Source organism: Hevea brasiliensis, chromosome 15, assembly GCF_030052815.1.
Source record: "Hevea brasiliensis isolate MT/VB/25A 57/8 chromosome 15, ASM3005281v1, whole genome shotgun sequence".
NCBI classification, from domain to species: Eukaryota; Viridiplantae; Streptophyta; class Magnoliopsida; order Malpighiales; family Euphorbiaceae; genus Hevea; species Hevea brasiliensis.
Genome location: NC_079507.1, coordinates 65,024,577 through 65,046,002, shown reverse-complemented (window position 1 = coordinate 65,046,002; position 21,426 = coordinate 65,024,577). Strand labels below are relative to the sequence as shown.

General features: G+C 35.6%; 1 protein-coding gene and 1 pseudogene across 1 annotated transcript; both read right to left on the bottom strand.

The window, feature by feature from the left end:
- Nucleotides 1–9,800: 9,800 nt before the first annotated feature.
- Nucleotides 9,801–13,293, bottom strand: LOC110636124 (receptor-like protein 12; annotated as a pseudogene).
- A 287-nt stretch (nt 13,294–13,580) lies between these two features.
- LOC131168845 (protein BFR2-like) lies at nt 13,581–15,456 on the bottom strand. The gene is made up of 2 exons (XM_058136984.1): nt 14,907–15,456; nt 13,581–13,934 (listed from the first exon to the last, which is right to left on the bottom strand). The coding sequence occupies exon 1, from the start codon at nt 15,308–15,310 to the stop codon at nt 14,909–14,911; it is 402 nt and encodes a 133-aa protein (XP_057992967.1). The 5' UTR covers nt 15,311–15,456; the 3' UTR covers nt 13,581–13,934; nt 14,907–14,908.
- Nucleotides 15,457–21,426: the final 5,970 nt, after the last annotated feature.

Here is a 21,426-nt window from a genome sequence, read left to right as displayed (position 1 = left end):
AACAAAACTCCACATCTAAATCACTTATCACCTTCATAGCTAGGGCAAATAACTTGAATAATTTATTTTTATTTAATTTAATTAATTTTAGTGAAATCATATAACAGGTGTGTACACATTCGTATGCATTATTTCTCACAGTTATGTAAGATTTACTCTCCATATTATAAAGAAGATTTTTGCATTCTGAAAAATCTTGCTTGTATGGGTATCTATTAGATATTAAAATCTCAAATATTCTTTCTTCTCCTCAATTTGTTGCTCTTGTTCATGAATTCTCATGAACTCAAGCATTAGCCATCTCAAGAAAACAAGTTCTGCAATTTCAGTTTCTCAAATCTTTTGGTAGTTGTTCTATCTCATTTAAAAGCTGATTATAAATTTATAATATTCCATTGTCACACCTTTTGCAAAATGAGCAACTATAACCAAGAAAATTTAGCAGAACACACCAACAATTTTTTTTCCTGCGAAATTCGTTTAGTACTCACAAACAGCTTAAAATTAAAGATTTTGGTTGTCCTTAGGAAAACGTAAAACTAAGACCTTTGATGTTGAAGAGGCTCAATTTTCTGCTGGATTTAACTTTATCTGTAACACCCCTGATTTTTTATATATTATTATTGGGCTTCGTGTAGGTATCCTCAATTCACGGAAATTCGCGGTTGTCCGGATCAGAATTTCCGCATGAACAGGACCACTCACGGAAAAGTCTCCGAATTGGATCGAGGTTTTGGCTACCCCACCATTGTCGGGCATCCCGAGCTGCGTTCGAAGTCGAATCGGCAAAGGTAAACCCGAACCTTGCTTTTTCGTAATTTTCTAGTGCTTAAATAGGATTGAAAATCCATAAAATATTCGTGGTAGCTTAGAAAATTACGATTCTTTTGCAATAGCTTAGTAATATTTCTAAGGACAATGGCGAGTTTTATAATTTTTAGAGCTTATTTGAGCGCTTTTTGCAAAAATGATCAATTACAAGGACTAAATTGAAATTTTACATATTGTGATGAATGATTGATTTGATGGGCCCAGGAGGGGCTGTGATGTGATTGAGTTGTGGATATATGGATTGTGGATATAGAAGTGTGTTTGAGCCCTTTGCGAGTTGGGTAGGTCCTAGGTATAGGGAGACTCTGCGGATTTTCGCACGACTTAGGGCGTATTGGGTCTTTTCTTGATTTGTATTGAGTCATTTGTATTAAATAATTGTAATATAATTGTCGTGAGGGACAGCCTTCTTCCTTCGCCCACCGCCACGGTGATTGCCACAAGTCCTGTGAGTAAAATATTAATTTTAATTGTAATTTCGATATTATTATATGTCGATGCCCATGCATCACTTATATGCATATAATTATGTAGTTAAACTCTAGGCACGATTTATGTTGCATTGATAATCAAAGTGCCATGAATGTTGTTGCGGTAATTTGGAGCGCAGCGTGCGTTGGCGTGCGTGTGATGTGGTGTGGACTATGGATGGGGACGGGTAGTCACGGCTTGAGTTCTTGGGACCCGATCCTTCGAGGGGTAGTCACGTCTTGAGTTCTTCGCTGGGAACCACGATTTGGTTATTAAGTGGAAGTCCGAAAGTGAGTTCTTCACGCACGAGTTGGATTTAAGAGAGTGTATAGGGATCGGCTCCCATATATTATGATTGATGTTACAGGTGCGTGAGTGCTCCAAATTTACCTTTTGATGTTATGATGTGAAAATGTTGTTGATGTTGCATTTCACTCTGTGGTGCATTAGTTTTAGATAGTTATAGAGATTATGGTTAAAATTGATATTTTACTCTCCGAGTCGAACGCTCACTCTGTTCAAAAATTTTTACAGCCACGGAGGATATTTTATTCAGGTTAACTCGCTTTTCTACTTAGCAGTTGTTTATCAATATTTGTGTAATTTTATTTACTCCTAGAATTTCCGCATGTGTTAGAAGTATTTATTGATTATGTTCTGTAATATTATTATCATGTTGGACCTGTAAACGTATAATGATATACATGTTTGATCGATTGGATGAGGGAGCTTAGCTCCCATTAATTAGTATGAGGATATGCGTATGTTGAGGGTCAGCTGAGCTCCACAATTGAGTATTTCATGTGTTTACAGGTCGGGTGAGTCGAAAACTCCCGTTGAAAAGTCCATTTTATGGTGGACTCTGTCCGCTTGTTTTCTTGATCGGGCCCAAATGGGCCTTAGAGTTGAGTTAATGAACAGTTAGGCTTAATACCGGCCTCGGGGCTTTAGGTCGCCTGTGTCCTAGTCTGGTCCGCCCATAGGTTGGGTCGTGACAAATGTGGTATCAGAGCTTAGGCTCCAGATTCATAGGGAAAAATTATCTAAGTGTTGGGAAGAGTCTACTAGGAGTCACATGCGGAGTATAGGATTCTGTTTCGTCTTTTCCTGTAATTCTTTGTTTCTAGATTCTACGTTATACCTCGGGAAATATAAGATTACCTCAGTTAGTGTCTTGATTTTCGTGGAGTACACAGAAATGTGAAATAGAGTTAGTAGACATGTGAGGTCCATCATGAGGATACGTACTCCAAGAAATGCTATGTTTCTGTCTGTATGGGTTTAAATGGTGTGCCCATTTCGTGCAAGGCACGAGTACATAAACGTGAGTCTTGAAAGTACAGTTGCCCTAGATAAGGATGAGGATACCACTGCAGGCAGTCATCAGTGGATGACCCCGTCAGAATAAGTTTATGATAATAGAAGATTCAAGAGAGATAAGAGATTAAGAGACCTAGTCTTCCAGGACGTATCGTAGTAACTATACAATGTTCTCGATGTCTGCTCTGTAAGCTGCAGATTACAGTACCGACATGAGATTATTGTGTAGAGCTGCGTACTTCCCTGTAGTGCTTATGATGAGGATTTTGCAGGCAGTCTCTGTTTTGGTACAGTAATACCAGAACAGAGTTTTATATCTGCAGAGGAGTTGTGAACTCCTGGTTAAGAGCCTAGAGCTAGAATATCGAAAGGTCACAGTTGGGTGGTAACTAGAGTCAGTGACTCAGTTACCCTAGCATGAGCTAGAGTTACAGTAAGAGTTGCCATCAGACCAGAGGTTTCGGACTAGTTGCAAAGTAAAGGTGACACTTATAGAGTGAGAATAGTATACCTTGTGTGTATCAGTATGGAATAAAGTACAACTCTACTACCTAGAGAAGGTCGAAACTATGAATTGATGATTTATAGAGCTATGATATGATAAAAGAGTCATTAACTTGACATGGTTCTGGCAAGGTGGTAGATGTAGTACCTTTGTTGCAGCAAGTTAGGATATAGTCCTATCTTTTCAGAATGGATCGAAGGTTATTACTGATAATGGTGACCAATAAAATAGTGCCCCAGATAGGACTGTAGAGTGTGGTAGAGAGTAGTTGGCTCGGGTATCTTGCAAAGGATACAAGTTTCATTATAGGAATCATATATAATCAGATCACGATGGATGTAAATCCTTTAAATTGGATGACGGGTTTGGGTGCCCGGAATCTTAAGTTTTGGCTAATTGAGTAAACATGGAAAATAATAATAATAACAAATAAATAAAATTACTGCAGAATCAGTTCTCGAGGTAGTAAAGGTATTATGTAAGCTAAAGGATAAGAATAGAAATCATACGATAAAAGTATGACTGTAACTTCCTGAGTTCCTTTTTGAATTCATATTATTCAAAACAATAGTATAATCTAATTATAATAGTGTTAAGAGTAATAAATTAGCAAAGATAAATTATAGAAGGCCAATGGATAGAGAAAGTACAGAATGAAAGTTTGGACAAGTGATTGCAGATACAATATAATCTAAATGCTAGTGGAAGTACTAGCTAGAGTGGTCAAAGGACCAAATCTGAGTAGCACAGATATGTGATAACGTGTAGAAACTCTGAAAGATATAGTTAGCAGGTACAGTTGTCATGTTAGGAAGAAGAATGGATCCAGGGATAGAATAGTCAAGTTCTATTTTGGGTAAGACAAAGGAAATAAATGAAAGGACAATGAATGGCGCATAATAGAAGGAACAAATTTAAGATATAGGGTAGGCTAAGTGTTATTCTTGGCAAGGTGAATGACAAGGATGGAGAACCCAAAATGGGACCATATTAGCAAGAATAGTGATGGAGGTATGGAATACAATAATAATGAGTAAATGTTAGAAGGTGTGCGATGGTATTGCGGACTACCTAAATAGGTAGAGAAAGAGAAGTTAGTAAGCAGTAAGTTGAATAAAAGTCAGTCTAAGGGATCAAATAGGTATGATGAGAGGAAAAGAATGATAGATAATGACACATAGATTTTAGGTTAGACTTTTGAGATAGTGAGAAGGTAGTTAGAGGTTCGTTATGAATGTCAGACAAACATTTTTAGTGTAATCAACAGAATCACTTTGTAGTGAAGCAATAACGACAGGACAATAGTAGGGGTAGAACGAAAAGTGACAAGTCTGGATGGTTATAAATCACTAGAAAGTTCAAGGATCAAATTAATGACCCTAGATAAGGGTGGAATTAGTGTTGGAAGAATTTATTAGTGAGAGAAATCTTTCAGGAATCAACAAAAGTTAAGGGCACAATAAAAACGATGATAGATATGAATCATAGGTCGAGTATAAGTAAAGTTAATAAATTATAAAATATTATGTCAAGAAGGAAAATGGTACGGTAAAGGGTTCATGCAGATGATACCTTATAGGTAGAGCATAATTGTGCTAGGAGATGATGAAATTTGGAGAGAAAGACCAAGAAACTTAGGTGAAACGTTATAATATGACAATCGGGTGTAGTTGAATATAAGAGGATATTTTCTTTCTTTTCAAGTTTAGCTTGTGCTTTTGGTTCTAGAAGGTTATATAAGGAACAGAACCGAGTCAAGGAGACCTAGTTATTGAGAGTTTAGTAGGCACAAATTCATACATAATTTCGATATGAGAATGACAAGAAGTGCATACCTAGTATTAAGTATGAAAGGACGAGCAGAGTAATGACAGGAGTTAAATTGAGTTAGCTACTAAGGCTTGCATGTTTTAAACTATGAGCTGGAGGAAGTACTATTTATGGTTGAGATTCAATAGATGAAATTGTTGCTGATGGGTAATTTGAGGTTGAAGTTTAGAAAGCTATGGGCAGTATATATGATTATATTAAGGAGAATGAACACGTGAAGTATCTTGTTTGGAATTAAGGCATGACACATATTTCCTACAGCCGTGTTAGTTCAGATGGAACTTATAGTTTATGGGGCTCATATTCATCCAGGATAAGCAATTTCCTACTAAGGCTGATAGGGAATGATAATGTTCTGATAGTTAAGTTGGAAAAAAGGGGATACAAAAAAAAAAAAAAAATTCTATGGGTAATTATAAGTGTTACATAAGGTGAAGAATGTGCTGGTAGGAGTAAATCATAGGGTTAGAATTCTTGAAGTAATGAAACTAGTATTCAAGATAAGACTAAGAAATAAAAAGAAAGTTAAAGTTGATGATGGGATAGACATCTTTGAAGGAAAAGGTGTAAGGATGAGATAGGACTAAAATTAAGGAATAAGTACAGCAGGTTGAAATGATACCAACAATGCCAAAATAGGAAAAGGGAAGTGGATAAGATGCAAAGGACAGGAAGAGAGCTCGATAGAGTCAGTTATAATGATGAGGATAAGGAGTGTCTAACCACTGCCCCTGTGTTAACACTACCTATGAGCGGTGAAGGATACACCGTGTACTGTGACGCCTCCAGAGTTGGCCTAGGGTGTGTTTTGATGCGGAATGGAAAGGTAGTGGCTTATGATTCAAGGCAGCTGAAGAGGCATGAGCAGAACTACCTCACCCATGATTTGGAAATGGCGGCTGTAGTCTTTGCACTGAAAATCTGGAGACACTATCTGTATGGTGAAGTGTGCGAGATATACACCGACCATAAGAGTTTAAAGTACATCTTCCAACAGAGGAATTTAAACTTGAGACAGAGGAGATGGATGGAGCTTACGAAGACTATGATTGCACCATCCACCACCACCGGGAAGGCCAATGTTGTAGCAGATGCTTTGAGCAGAAATCTTCCGCGCTTTGGCACATTTCACAGAGAAGAGACCGTTGATTCAGAAGTACATGAGTTGATGGTTCAAGGTTTAATCCTATATCTTTCAGATGATGGTGTATTGTTGGCTGACTTTTCGGTGAGGCCGGACTTGAGGGACAGAGTTAGAGTTACCCTGCACAGAGACCAACAATTGATTAAAATCATAGAAAGAGTACATAAAGGTGAAGGTGGTGAGTTTGGATTTGCCAATGATGGCGCCCTAGTGCATGGATCTAGGATATGTGTGCCCGATGTGGACAACCTCAGGAATGAAATCATGCGAGAGGCACACTACACACTTTACAGTGTCCACCCAGGTTCCACCAAAATGTATCATGATGTGAAAGATAGCTCGGTGGAATGGCATGAAGAGAGACATAGCACTTTGTGTCCAAGTGCTTGACTTGTCGAAGGTGAAGTTTGAACACGAGAGACCGTCGTGAAGCTGCAAGAGCTCCTATCCCGAATGGAAGTTGGAAATGATGTCTATGGATTTTGTGACTGGGTTGCCTCGCATCACGCGAGGATATGACTCGATATGGGTAATTGTAGACCGTCCGACCAAATCACTCACTTTTTGCTCAGAAGACTACCTACTCGTGGCACAAGATGCCCGGCTCTACATTCGAGAAATAGTGATTGCATGGAGTTCGGCCCATAATATCCGGCAGAGGGCCCCGATTCACTTCGGTTTTGGAGAAAGTTGCGGGAGGCACTTGGCACACGATTGAACTTCGACGGCTTTCCACCCTCGCATGCATTTGACAAATTGAAGGACAATCCAAACATCAAGACATGCTTCGCATGAGTGTTTTGGATTTTGGAGGTCAATGGGATGAGCAATAGCTTTGGTGGAGTTTGCCTACAACAACGCTTATCACTCCAAAGATAGGGATGCCACCCTATGAGGCACTATATGGAAGAAAGTGTAGGTCTCTGTGTTGGACGGAAATGGGGAAGCGAAGGTGCATGATGTAGATCTAGTGCAGAACACTTCAGAGATAGTTCCTTTAATCGTGAACGATCAAAACAACTTTCAAGAGGCGTAAGAGTTATGCACCCTGCAGAGGGATGTGGAGTTTGCAAGGCGACTATGTATTCCTGAAGGTTTCTCCAATGAAGGGAGTCGTGAGATTTGGAAAGAAGGGCAAGTTGGCAGCTCGGTATATTGGACCTTTCGAGGTTACTGATAGAGTTGGAGCAGTTGCCTACCGGTTGGAGCTACCACCCAACCTTTCTCACGTTCATCCCATGTTTCACATCTCCATGCTCAGGAAATACATTCCCGATCCTTCTCATGTACTACAGTTGGATGTAATAGAACTAAAGGAGAACTTGACATTTGAGGAGCAGCCTGTAGCCATAGTGGACTACCAAGTGAGATAGCTGAGATCAAAACAGATCCCTATGGTTAAGGTTTTGTGGAGGAGTCAATCAGTGGAAGAGTGCACCTGGGAGTTAGAACGGGACATGCGTAGCAAGTACCCTTATCTGCTCAATGTATAATCATGTGCTTTATTACGCCTTGTGTAAAATTCGAGGACGAATTTTACGTAAGGGGAAAGAATGTAACACCCACGATTTTTATATATTATTATTGGGCTTCGTGTAGGTATCCTCAATTCACTAAATTCGACTTGTCCTGGATTCTGAATTTCCGCATGCACTACCGACTCGGAAAAGTCTCCGAATTGGATCGAGGTTTTGGCTACCCCACCATTGTCAGGCATCCCGAGCGCGTTCACGAAGTCTGAATCGGCAAAGGTAAACCCGAACCTTGCTTTTTCGTAATTTTCTAGTGCTTAAATATGATTGAAAATCTATAAAATATTCGTGGTAGCTTAGAAAATTACGATTCTTTTTGCAATAGCTTAGTAATATTTCTAAGGACAAGGCGAGTTTTATAATTTTTAGAGCTTATTTGAGCGCTTTTGCAAAAATGATCAATTACAAGGACTAAATTGAAATTTTACATATTGTGATGAATGATTGATTTGATGGGCGGGAGGGGTGTGTGATGTGATTGAGTTGTGGATATATGGATTGTGGATATAGAAGTGTGTTTTGAGCCCTTTTGCAGTTGGGTAGGTCCTAGGTATAGGAGACTCTGGATTTTGCACGACTTAGGAATTATTGGGTCTTTTCTTGATTTGTATTGAGTCATTTGTATTAAATAATTGTAATATAATTGTCGTGAGCCGATGCCTTTCTTCCTTCGCCCAGCCGCCACAGTGATTGCCGTCAAGTCTGTGAGTAAAATATTAATTTTAATTGTAATTTCGATATTATTATATGTCAGCATGCCCATGCATCACTTATATGCATATAATTATGTAGTTAAACTCTAGGCACGATTTATGTTGCATTGATAACTGTTAAAGTGCCATGAATGTTGTTGCGTTAATTTGGAGCAAGCAGCGTGCGTTGGCGTGCGTGTGATGTGGTGTGGACTATGGATAGGACGGGTAGTCACGGCTTGAGTTCTTCGCTGGGACCCGATCCTTCGAGGGGTAGTCACGGCTTGAGTTCTTCGCTGGGACCCTCGATTTGGTTATTAAGTGGAAGTCCGAGCTGAGTTCTTCGCTGGCACCAGGTTGGATTTAAGAGAGCTGTATAGGGGATCAGCTCCCATATATTATGATTGATGTTACAGGGTGCGTGAGTGCTCCAAATTTACCTTTTTGATGTTATGATGTGAAAATGTTGTTGATGTTGCATTTCACTCTACAGGGTGCATTAGTTTTAGATAGTTATAGAGATTATGGTTAAAATTGATATTTTACTCTCTGAGTCGAACGCTCACTCCTGTTCAAAAATTTTTACAGGCCACAGGAGGATATTTTATTCTGGGTTAACCTGCTTTTCTACTTCGCAGGTTGTTTATCAATATTTGTGTAATTTTATTTACTCCTAGAATTTCCGCATGTGTTAGAAGTATTTATTGATTATGGTCTGTAATATTATTATCATGTTGGACCTGTAAACGTATAATGATATGCATGTTTGATGGATTGGATGAGGGAGCTGAGCTCCCATTTATTATTATGAGGATATGAGTATGTGGAGGGTGAGCTGAGCTCCCCAATTGAGTATTTATTGTGTTTACAGGTCGGGTGAGTCGAAAACTCCCCGTTGGAAAGTCCATTTTATGGCCGGACTCTGTCCGTTTGTTTTCTTGATACTGGGCCCAAATGGGCCTTAGAGTTGGGTTAATGAACAGTTAGGCTTACTACGGGCCTCGGGGGCTTTAGGCTGGCCCAGGTCCTAGTGCCGGTCCGGCCCATAGGTTGGGTCGTGACCCACGGGCCAAAGCGGACAATACTGACTGGGCTGGGCTGGGTCGTTACAATTGGTATCAGAGCCGGACTCCCTCCAGTACGAGTGGGTGCGAGGACGCCCCCAGCGGAAGTTGGTGGGTTGTAACGGACTGTGGGGACGGCGATACGTAACGCCTGCAGGTGCCGCCCGTCCCACATCGGAAATGGGAGAAGGGAATCTGGGCCATATATGTGGGGGTCAGCCTAAACTGGTCAGCGCGCTTTTGGGAGCGAAACCTCCCAAGGGACAAATCCGTGAGGCCCACGGGCCAAAGCGGACAATACTGACTGGGCTGGGCTGGGTCGTTACATTATCAGAAGTTCATTCTTCTCCTCTTGCTGATCGACAATAGTCTCAATTCCCTAAATTCATCCTCCATTTTCTTTATTAACAATAGTCTGCAATTATTAATTTTATTTCAATTCATTAAAATCTTGCACATTTTAATAATGGAATATGATATAGAGAATAAGATCACTAATTTCGTAATGCTAATCACATCAGCTGGTACAATCATAAATTGGTACAAAATGGTGATGCATAACGATAGATTACTTTTTCTTTCTTAACTGGATTTAGTAATTCTTGATGCCATCTTATCAATAGCCATCCAATACCGCTCTCTCCATCGCTTTTTCAACAATTTCAGAACCCCAAAATGTCCCCAGAAACCAACAACATAGCCAACTGCCACAATTCCAATGAACAACCATTTTTCACTGGCATCCTCTTCACTTGCAGGTTCTTGCTCAGATGAGCCATCGTTGATATTGCAATTTATAATGGCATCAGGTGCACCACACAAATACTTGTTCCCTACATAGGCCCAACCATCCTCATACAATGTGTCAAACTTTGTCCCTGGTGGAATCCTGCCACTCAAGTTGTTGTAGGACAAGTTCATGATGCCAAGGGAGTCCAAAAGATTTATGGATTCTGGGATTCCTGCAGTCAATTCGTTGAAACTAAGATCCAGCGACTGCAAGCCACTCATATCTCCTATGTTACTCGGGATCTCCCCAGAGAGAGCATTATGTGAGAGGTTAAGCATTGCAAGCCCTTTCAAAAAGCTCATTTCTTGAGGAATATTTCCTGTCAAAGCATTCAGGGAGAAATCTATTCCACTGTGGTATGTCCTGATCACATTAAATTGGTATATCAGTCCTTTGTATGCCATGCTTAGCTTTACACCGGCATACATTGATGAAATGACATAACCAAGAAGGTCTCCATCTGTCGGTCGAGTTATTAATGTCTTCAAACCATCTAGTTTCTCAGGGATGCTGCCAGAGAGTTTGTTGTCTGAAAAGTCCATGATTTGAAGCTTCCAAAGCTTGTTTATATCTTGAGGGATTGATTCATTGAAGAAATTGGACCTCAGGACAAGAATGCGGAGGTTCTTGAGGTCTCCGATGAATTGGGGGATCTTTCCAACAAAATTATTGTATCCCATTTTCAGTACAACAAGATTTTGAAGCTTTTCAAAACTTGGAAAAGACCCTTCAAAATGATTGCCAGTTAGGTCCAAGTAGCTCAGACTTTTGGCATTTTCTAGAACTGCAGGAATTGAACTGCTCAAGTTGTTCTGTGCAATGTTCAGAAAACTGAGAGATGTACAATTTCCTAAAATGACAGGGAGAGCTCCTGAGAGGCTGTTGTTGGATAGATCTAGGAGCATTAATGCATTATTTTCTTGACAGAAAGAAAATGGTATCTGACCAGAAAGTTTATTACCCGATAATGATATGAATCTTGCATTCCCAAGTCCTATCTGTGGTGGTATGAAGCCAGTGAAATTGTTTCCAGACAAATTGATGGCATCTATGTTCTCAAGTAGGAAAGGGACAGGGCCTTCAAGAAGATTGCTTGCTAAATTCAAAGTTGTTGGACCAAAAAATGAGTTCATCTGAATTTTTGTTGGCAGAAATCCTTGTAGGCTGTTAAAAGAGAGATCTAAGTAACTGAGCTTTGGTAGATTGAACAACCGGGATGGAATTGCTCCTAACAAGTTGTTATGTGCCAAAGATAAGAATGCAAGTTGGGTCTGATTGGATAAGAAATCTGGGATCTTACCAGTAATGTTACACGAACTTAGGTCCAAGATTTGAGGCTGGAAGCTGGGAGGAAAAAGCTGCTGGTCTAATTTAACAGTTAGCTTATTATATCCCAGACCTAAAATATATGGATTGGAGCTCTTAAAGAAGGAGGTCAATGACTGAATTGTTCCAGTGAAAGAGTTCAAACTAAGAAATAAGACCTGAAGTTTGGGCATATTGGTAATACAATCAGGTAATTTTCCAGAGAGATTGTTACTTGCCAATGCAAGATACTGGAGAGAGGAAATATTACAAATTGAATCTGGGATTGTTCCTTCTAAAGAATTTTGCATCAAAGAGAGCAATTCAAGGCTTTTCAAGTTGGATATTGTCGCTGGAATTTGACCTGCTAGCCTGTTGAAGTCAAGCTGCAATCTTTCTAGCCTGGAAAGGTTGGTCATGGAAGAAGGTAAGCTGCCCTCTATAAAGCAATTATAGGCTACGAAACTGAGCAATGAAGTTGTATTGGCAAATGAAGGTGGAATAGAACCAATAACTTGTGCAGACCTGATGTCTAAAATTTCTAACTGAGGCCATGGGACTGCAAACATTGACTTCAAATCAATTGTAAGACTAGTCTTACCTGCATAAAGTTCCTTCAGTTGTGGAAGGTAAGGGATTGTACCTTCCAGGTTTGAGGTAGTGAGATCAAGGGCTAGAAGAGAGGTCATGTTCACTAAATGAACCGGAATTTGGGATGTAAAAGAGTTGAAATCCATTACCAGCACAGACAATTGAGTGAGGTTGAGAAGCTGATCTACAGGAACCTTCCCAGAATTTTGCAATTAGACAACCAAAGCAATCTAAGATTGAAAAGATCCGATATAGGATTAGCCCATTGAAGTAACTTGGAAGCCTCTGATAGATCAACACCGGTCAAAAATAGTTCCCTGAGATTGCGCAGCCCCTGCAACCAATCCAAATTCGAAGAAGAAAGATATCCACCAGGGATGTAAGTATAATCGACACCAGCCTGCACTGTCAGTTGAGAAGATAAGTTATATGAAATGGAAGAAAAATCAGTCACCGGCGAAGAACACGAAAGATCCAACCATCTTAGAGATGTAAGGTTGCCAAGTTGGGTTGTAATGGAATCACTAAACATAGAATTTGATAGATTTAGGTAAGTTAGCTGAGTAAGGTTTGTGATTCCAGTGGGTATTCTTGAAAACTGGAAGTTATTAAAGCTAAGATCAAGGTAACGGACGTGAGCAAGGGTGAAAAGAGAAGAAGAGATGGGGCCAGTGAGTGCAGAAGATGTGGAGTTGGAAATGGAAACCAGTTCAGAATTCATATTAATTATGAAGCTTGTCGGATTAGGGTTCCGGAGGTCAACTGAGACGATATGGAGTGTGTTGGAGCAACGAATTCCATGCCAACTGCAGCAGTCTCGGCCTTTCCATGAGGACAGCCGATTTGAAGGGTCTGTCAAATGGGATTTAAAACTTAACAGGGCTGCTCTTTCATTGTCAAGACAGCAGGTGATAGCTGAAATATTTGAGACGAAGCAAATGAAGAGAGGTAGCCAACTATGGAGTTTCATGGCGATAAGATGTTGCGGATTCTATTTCTTGCTGAATTATGTCTATTCTTAGATTGTTGCTGAATTCTGGAGTATTTTCAAAGCGGTGAGATTCTCAGAAGTTTACATGAAACTTAGTTTAGTGGGATTCAATTCAACAGAACTTATTGAGACACTTGCTTGAATTTTTCGCTTTTGTATTAGCTGTTGACCTGGTGAGTTCTGGGTGAGGCTCTGCTGTGCTGCCAGAGTGCTGATGTATTAAGATTGTGATATTTTACCCTGTGAAGTCTGTTTTAATTACTCCCTCCATCCCAATATTCTAGTCCCAATTTCATACAGTTTAAGAGTTTTTAGTTATGTTAGTTTAACTAACTATTTTTACATGTTTCTTCCTAAACAACATCATTAACTTAGGAAAAATTGGGATGCATTAATACTCCATTTGCTGCATGAGTAAGTTTGAAATTCTAATTAATGCTAGAATTGAAGAAAAAAAAAAAGATTAAAGGATTACGGAGGGAGAAATGCAGATAAGATTTTAAGAGAGAAAATGTAAATTTCTAATTTCAGCATTAATGAATTAAGTTTAAAAATTCTTCACCATCTAGATATCATAATAACATTAAATGTATAATTAGCCTTTAATACAAAGATAATATAGTAATCTTAAGAAAAAAAACAAACTTACCAAAATCAAAAGTGAAACTGATATATGAAACGCTAAAAATAGAAAGTGGGACTAATAAAGATGAAGTATTATATTAGTTACAGGTTGGCTAATCTTGGGCACTAACAGTATAATAATGGTTCCTAACAAACTTGAAGAAATCTGCCCCTTAACTCCGCCCACTAGCCTGTCCTCTACAGCCATTGAAAAGTCACCGTTTAAAATGTATTATCACGCTTCCTGAACAAAAATTAAAAAAAGAAAAATGTTATTGATTGGTCAACACACAGGCTGGATAAAATAATTAAAGATATTTTATTAGATGTTTTTTAAAATACCAGTAGAAGATTTTTTTATATAAAAAATAATTTTAATAATTAATTATGTGTCTGTTAAAAATATTTCTTTATCACAATATAATATAATTTTAATTTTAAATTAATAATACAATCTGTAAATATAATTAAAATAAACATAATATATTGGTTGAATGTTGGTATTATTATTTAATAAAAAAAATATTGGTATTATTAAACGTCCCTCAAATCATCAAGCAATCCAAATAGCTTAAAGCCACAAATGGAGAGTCAAAGCTAAATTTAATTTTTCACCCATGAGTTGTACTGATAATTTTTTTTTTTTTTTTGGTTAACAATCTTTCATGTCCAATTTGCTGTCAAAATATTTTTACATGAACCACAATTTTTATTTTTTTATCCTCTCAATTTTCTAAATAAGAGATGAGCATTATGGCAACACATGTAACATACAGACTATGAAATTTGTAAATATTAATAATTAAAGAGACATTTTCACATTATTTTTTTAATATTAAGGATTAGTTTTCACACATTATATTAAGATTATTTATTCGGTTGGATTAAAAATAGATTATCTATTAAAACTACAAAACTTGAAAAAAAAAATTTCTTTAAAAAAAAAAACCACTCGCCCATGAAGCTAACGAGATTTTCACATGATTTCTTTTTCCGCCAATCATGACATATATATCTATAATAATTTATCATAAAATAATCAATAAAGCAATTCTTAGTTATAGCCGTTGGATGCCGGGAACTATCATTTCCATGATGGTGATCATCACATGCTATCAAGAATACCATTAAAGAAAGAAAAATAAATCACTTCAAGAAAAATGATAGTCATCTCGTCTAAAACGGAAAACAACTGGTCAAGCATTCCAAATCTTACATTCATTTGTTTCGTTTCTGAGCAGGAGCATCATCATCATCATCATCATCATCATCAAAATCAAACTCATTATTATCATTCTCATAGTCGTCAACAATATCCTCTCCAACTAAATCATCATCGTCATCGTCGTCGTCGTCGTCGTCGGTTGGATATTTCCTCCGACCGTAACCTTTAGAGCCATGAAATCTCGACAGCAGAAGCGTGTTGATGCCATTAATAGTACCATGATGAACAGAGCCAAGATTAGGCTGACTCCCGAGGAAATACTGGACAGAGATAGGGCTCGGTATCTTGCCAACAATCTTGGTTTCCATTGGGATGCTACTGGAGCCACGGAGGAGATGGATAGGAAGAGACTTGCAGTTTTTGAATAGCTTCGTCATTGTTACTGGGCTGGCCATTGGCAGCGGGGAGAGAGAAAGATAGTTTTTGGTTTATGTGTGTAGTGTTTCGGAGGAGGCGAGGGTTTGCGGGTTTGCGCGTTTGATATCGAAAGGGTTTAGGGTTTTTGCGAGAGGGACGACATAGACACGTGGCGTCGCAAAGTGTTTTAGGTGGTTCTAGAGACTCTAGAGAACTGCTCACCTGCGGTCGGTCATAATTCAGTTATAATTAATTTAATATAATTAAAAATCATTTGATGACGTAATCATAACAGATAAATTTTAATGTACCCGGAATTTATCATACGATTCCAACGACATAAAATGCCAAAGACAGAAGCAGAGTTATCTTGTCGTACAAACACAATGCCTTGTCATTGCAGAAATTCTTGCTCCTATTGCAATAAGAAGAAGGAACAACAACAATAGAGCTACCATATTTGATACCCCAGTCATCATCTCAAGCCACCAGTTGAAAATTGCTTCAAAGCACAGGATGAGACGTATCAGGTGACCCAAAGTGAGAACTGGAAGCATCCCAAGTGAGATTGGTGGAAGCAAATGAGGATGCTTTTGCACAAGAAAGTATTGTTTTCCAACTAAAGCACATGTAAATGCGCTAGATGTAAGAGAAATAATGCTTTCCACGTCCATATTCCAAATACGCTTATCTTTAGAAATATAGCATTAGGGGATTTTGAACTTGGAACCTAGCTCAAATTAAGAGATTTACATAATAGGGCTGTTCAAAATATGGTTAAAATCAAATAAACCGAATAATTCGATTAATATTTTAAGTTGATTCATTGGATTGGATTAGGTTAATCTATTTAAATTAACCAAAATTCCTTTGTCGGTTGGTTGGTGAGTATCTATATCCCGTTCGTTCCATATTGACAACTCAAATAATAAATTTATTTAAGAATGACAACGGAAAGGACACCCATTAAAATCACCATATCTGAACCCGAATTCAAATCAAATTCGATTAAAATTTATTCTCAATTACTTGAAATCATTCTGACCACGATTATTATGACCCGATAAATATCTGAACTCATTTAATTTTATATATTTTAATTAATAATTTATATAAAAAATAATTTTTATTTTAAAAATTTAATAATTCCATAAAATATTTTTATTTTATTTTATATAAAATAAAATATATAAAAATTTATAAATATTATTATAAAAATATATATTTTATATTTAATTAAACATTTATATAAACGAGTTCGAGTAACGAATATCCAATATGTAAATCATAAAATCCTAACTCGATCCGAATCCGTCACAGGTATTAAATTTTAAACCTGAATTTATCTCAAACTCGATTATACAATACTTAAACTAGCCTTATTAAGATTTAATCGAATCGAATACTCATAAAAATTCAATCTATTGCCATTCCTAGATTCATTTCTCTACTTTCATAGCACCTATCTTTCATTCCTAATTTCTCTAATCTCATTTTTCAAATCTATCCCGATTCAAGTTGACTTATTTAAACCAATCAGAATTCCTTTGTTGGTCAATTGATGAGTATCCATATCCAACAGCTATTCACCCATCCACTCCATGTTGACAATTCAAATAGTAGATCTATTTCTCTGCTCTCATAGTACTCATCTTTCATTCCCAATTTCTCTACTCATCTTTCGAATCTATCCTCTAACTTTCTGCAGGCCCACATCGCGGGTTCCTGCTCCCTTCTATGGCATACTCACAAGAGTTCCTACATTGCATACATACGATGTATACTTGCTAAGTTGTTAACAAGGAAACCCTTGTTTTCTGGAGAAAATGTGGTGCATCGATTAAATTTCTTAACTGATTTGCTTGGCATTCCTTCAGTAGAATCCATTGCACGGGTTTGTAGTCTTTTTCTGTCTGTCTATTTTGCTGTTAAAGAAGCTTTTCATGATTGTTAAATGATTGATTCATCTAAAGGAAAAAGCAATCAATTCCTCTGTCAAATAAAAAAGCTGTAAATTTATTTGATATTTAAATTTTTTTGTTATAAATTATAACTTTTGATTATTATATTTGTTCATTTAAATTTTTAATAATTATTTTTTAATGTTTTATTAGCATGAATTTTTAATAGTTAATTAATATAATTTTTAACTATAAAATTTTTTTATATTCTCAATTGGCACCAAAGCAAACCGTATGGCTGGATAGAATTTTAAACTGACCGACTAATTCATTAAGACCAAAGTATTGGATTGGTCAGTTTATAGTGAGTTTAAAATGTTCTCAATTGGTACCAAAGCAAAATGCATGGCTGAAAAGAATTTTAAATTGAACAATGGAATGAGTGTAACTGATAATTAATAGATATTTAAACAGGTGAATTATAGTATTTAATGAATTTTAAAACATAAAGCGGATAGTAATGAAAAACTGATATAATATTCATTAGTTACAGTTTGTATTAGTTTTGTTTTTAGAGTTATTTTTCATCGACTGATAGCTAATTTAATTTAATTTTTTATTTAGACCATTTTTTTTTAATGTAATTCAAAAATTAATATTATTAATACTTTTTTTTATTTATAATCTTAACATCTTAATTAACGTAATCTTATTAGAATATTTTTTATTAATAACATAAAATATAAAATACTTATTTATTATAAAAAAATATATTTTTTACATCTAAAAACTTAAAATTGGCTATAAATTTTTTAATTAATAATAATAATTACTTTATTATTTTATAATTATAATTTTAAAGTTATTTAATTTTTTTTAAAGAATTTAATTATTTTCTTATTTCAATAATAAAATAAGTAATATAACATAATAAATCAATAATTATATATTTATTTTAATAATAAAATAAAATAAATGATATAATATATTAAATTGGTAATTATATATTTATTTTGATAATATAATAAATAATATAATATATTAAATTAAAAATTATATATTTAATTTAATAATAAAATAAATAATATAATATAATAAATTTATAATTTTATTTTATTTCAATAATAAAATAAATTATATAACATATGTCATTATTAGCCATTTTACATATTAATAGCAACAGTTAAACATAGTTTTACCAAACAACTAAACATAAATCAGCTATCAATAGCTACTAGCTATAACAACTATCAGCTAATAGTTATCAGTTGTATTTAACAGTTAAACTAAACAGGCCCTAATTCATTGAGACCGAATATGGGATTGGTCAGTTTATAGTCAGTTTAGAATATAAACCTATAATAACTGATATAAGCTGGATTGGAGGCCAAAAAAAATACACACTTCTAGTACACACTACCAGGCTGAGCCTGCGATTGAGAACTGGACTTAAATTTCAATCCTTTCTGCTTTCATTACTTTTTCTTCTTGGTGGATTCAATCTTTGTTCTAGGTAATTTTTAGTACCGCTTTCTTTGGCCAGAAAATAATGCATTAATGCTCCTAGATCTATCCAACAACAAACCTCTCAGAGCTCTCCCTAGCGCTTTAGGAAATTGTATGCTACTCAGTCTTCTGAAACTTGCACAAAACAACTTGAACAGTTCAATTCCTGCAGTTCTAGAAAATGCCAAGAGTCAAGCTACTTGGACCTAACTTGCAATCGCTTTGAAGGGTCCTTTCCAAGTTTTGAAAAGCTTCAAAATCTGGTTGTACTGAAAATTGGATACAATAATTTTGTTGGAAAGATTCCTCATTTCATAGGACACCTCAAGAACCTCCGCATTCTGCTCCTGAAATTCAATTTCTCCAGTGAATCAATCCCTCAATATATAAACAAGCTAGAAAAGCTTCATAACTAGCATCGATCCCTGACAAACTAGATGGTTTGAAGACATTGATAACTCGACCGACGGATGGAGACCTTGGTTATGTCATTTCATCAATGTACACTCTGCTGTATAGCTAAGCATGGCATAGACTAATATACCAATTTAATGTGGTCAGGATATACAACAGTGGAATAGATTTTTCCCAGAATTCTTTGACAGGAAAATTTTTAATTGCATTAATGTTTTATATATATACATATACATAAACCACAATTTTTTTTCCATTCTAGTTTTTTTTTTTTCTCTCTCTCTCAATTTTCTAAACAAGAGAGGAGCATGCATTATGACAATAAATGTAACATATAGGTTCAAATAAGAAATTTGTAAATATAAATAATTAAAAAGACCATTTTCATATATTTTTGTGATATCATGGATTAGCTTCACATATTATATTAAGATTATTTACTCGGTATGATTAAATACAGACTATTCATACTAAAACTAAAAAATTTGGGGAAAATAAACACTTTATCATAGCTAAAAGATTATATAAAAAGATTATAAAATCAATTTAAAGTGTTATTCATAACAATAAACTAAAATTAACACTATCTAATAAACTAATGTTATATATATATATATATATATATATATATATATATATATATATATATATATATATATATATATATATATTATTTTTGCTTGAATAATTATATGAAATCAATAAATATGATAATTAAAAGTATAAAAAAAAATAAAGTGACATTCTTTAATTTTACAAAATAATAATCTAAAAATTTTAAAACCTACAAATGATTATGTTTTTGTAATTAATTAATAAGAAATTATCACAATGGAATTATGAAAAGTAGTACACTTAAACTTCTAATTCATTTTGTTTTCGTTTTTAGTTATATTTTTATTATTAATAGTAATTAATGCGCATATATTAAAACAAAATTATTAATCAAATTAGATAATGTAGATAATGTATAACTATTCACTTTATGCATTTTTTTTGAGCAATAATTTAACAGTAAAAAATTATATAAAAATTTTCAATGTCAAATTAAAGTGTTATTCATTGTTTGGTTAATTTTTTTAAATAATAATTAACATTATCTGAATAAATAATTGTGTAGAATTAATAAATATAAATAATTAAAATATAATAAAAAATAATATAACACTTTATAATATTATATAATAATGATTAATGACAAGTTAAAAACAAATTCTGAGCTGGTGCAAGCAATTTTATAATTTTTTTTTTTACTGACAGAATTAACCTAAGATGTTTTGAATTCCAGCTGTCTTGTTGAATTGTTAGTCCAACCTACATGGAAAGAAAAGCAAGAAAACTATAATGGCTGACCTGTAGAGAAAGCAACAGGTCAGCCTTGGTGAAGTAATCCATAACACTGGTCAGAACTAATTCCCAGACAGCAAGATCCTGCTGAAATTCACAAAGCCAGTCAATCACAACCGGTGTAAACCTTCTCTATCCTAAGTCATTTACTTGTCAATACAACTCAGCTCAACTCAACTAAGTTTTTATCCCAAAAATTTGGGATCGGCTATATGGATTCGTTTTTTTCACTTTGAACGATTTTGGGTTAAATCCTCAGAAATGTGTAATACTTCTAAGTCATGTTGTACTACTCTCCTCCAAGTCAATTTAGGTTTACTCTTTTTTTTTTCCTATCCTCTAACCTAATGTGTTCTACTTGTCTAACTGGAGCCTCCGTATGTCTACGCTTCACATGACCAAACCACTTCAATCTCCTTTCTCTCAACTTATCTTCAATTGGCACCACTCCTACTTTTTCTTTAATGCTCTCATTACGGACTTTATCTAGTCTAGTATGGCCACCCATCTACCTTAACATTCTCATCTCTGCAACTCTTATCTTAGATGCATACGACTCTTTCAGTGCCGAACACTCACTACCATATAACAAAGCCTGTCGTATGGCTGTATGGTAAAATTTTCCTTTTAATTTATTGGGAATCTTACGATCACATAAAACTCTCGTGGCACGTCTCCACTTCAACCATCCGGCTTTAATCCTATGACTAACATCCTCCTCACATCCCCCATCTACTTGAAGGACTGATCCTAAATATTTAAAGTGATTACTTTGGAATAGTACCACTCCATTCAAACTAACTCCTTCCCTATCACCAGTTTGGCCTTCACTGAACTTGCAATGCATGTATTCTGTCTTCGTTCTACTTAACTTAAAACCCTTTGACTCTAGAGTACTTCTCCAAAGTTCTAGCTTTCTATTGACTCCTTCTCGTGTCTCATCTATCAGAACAATATCATCCGTAAACATCATGCACCAAGGAATA

What these genes read in the sequence shown, in the direction of transcription:
- LOC131168845 (XM_058136984.1), bottom strand. Translation starts at nt 15,310, where the DNA reads ATGGCCAGCCCAGTAACAATGACGAAGCTATTCAAAAACTGCAAGTCT.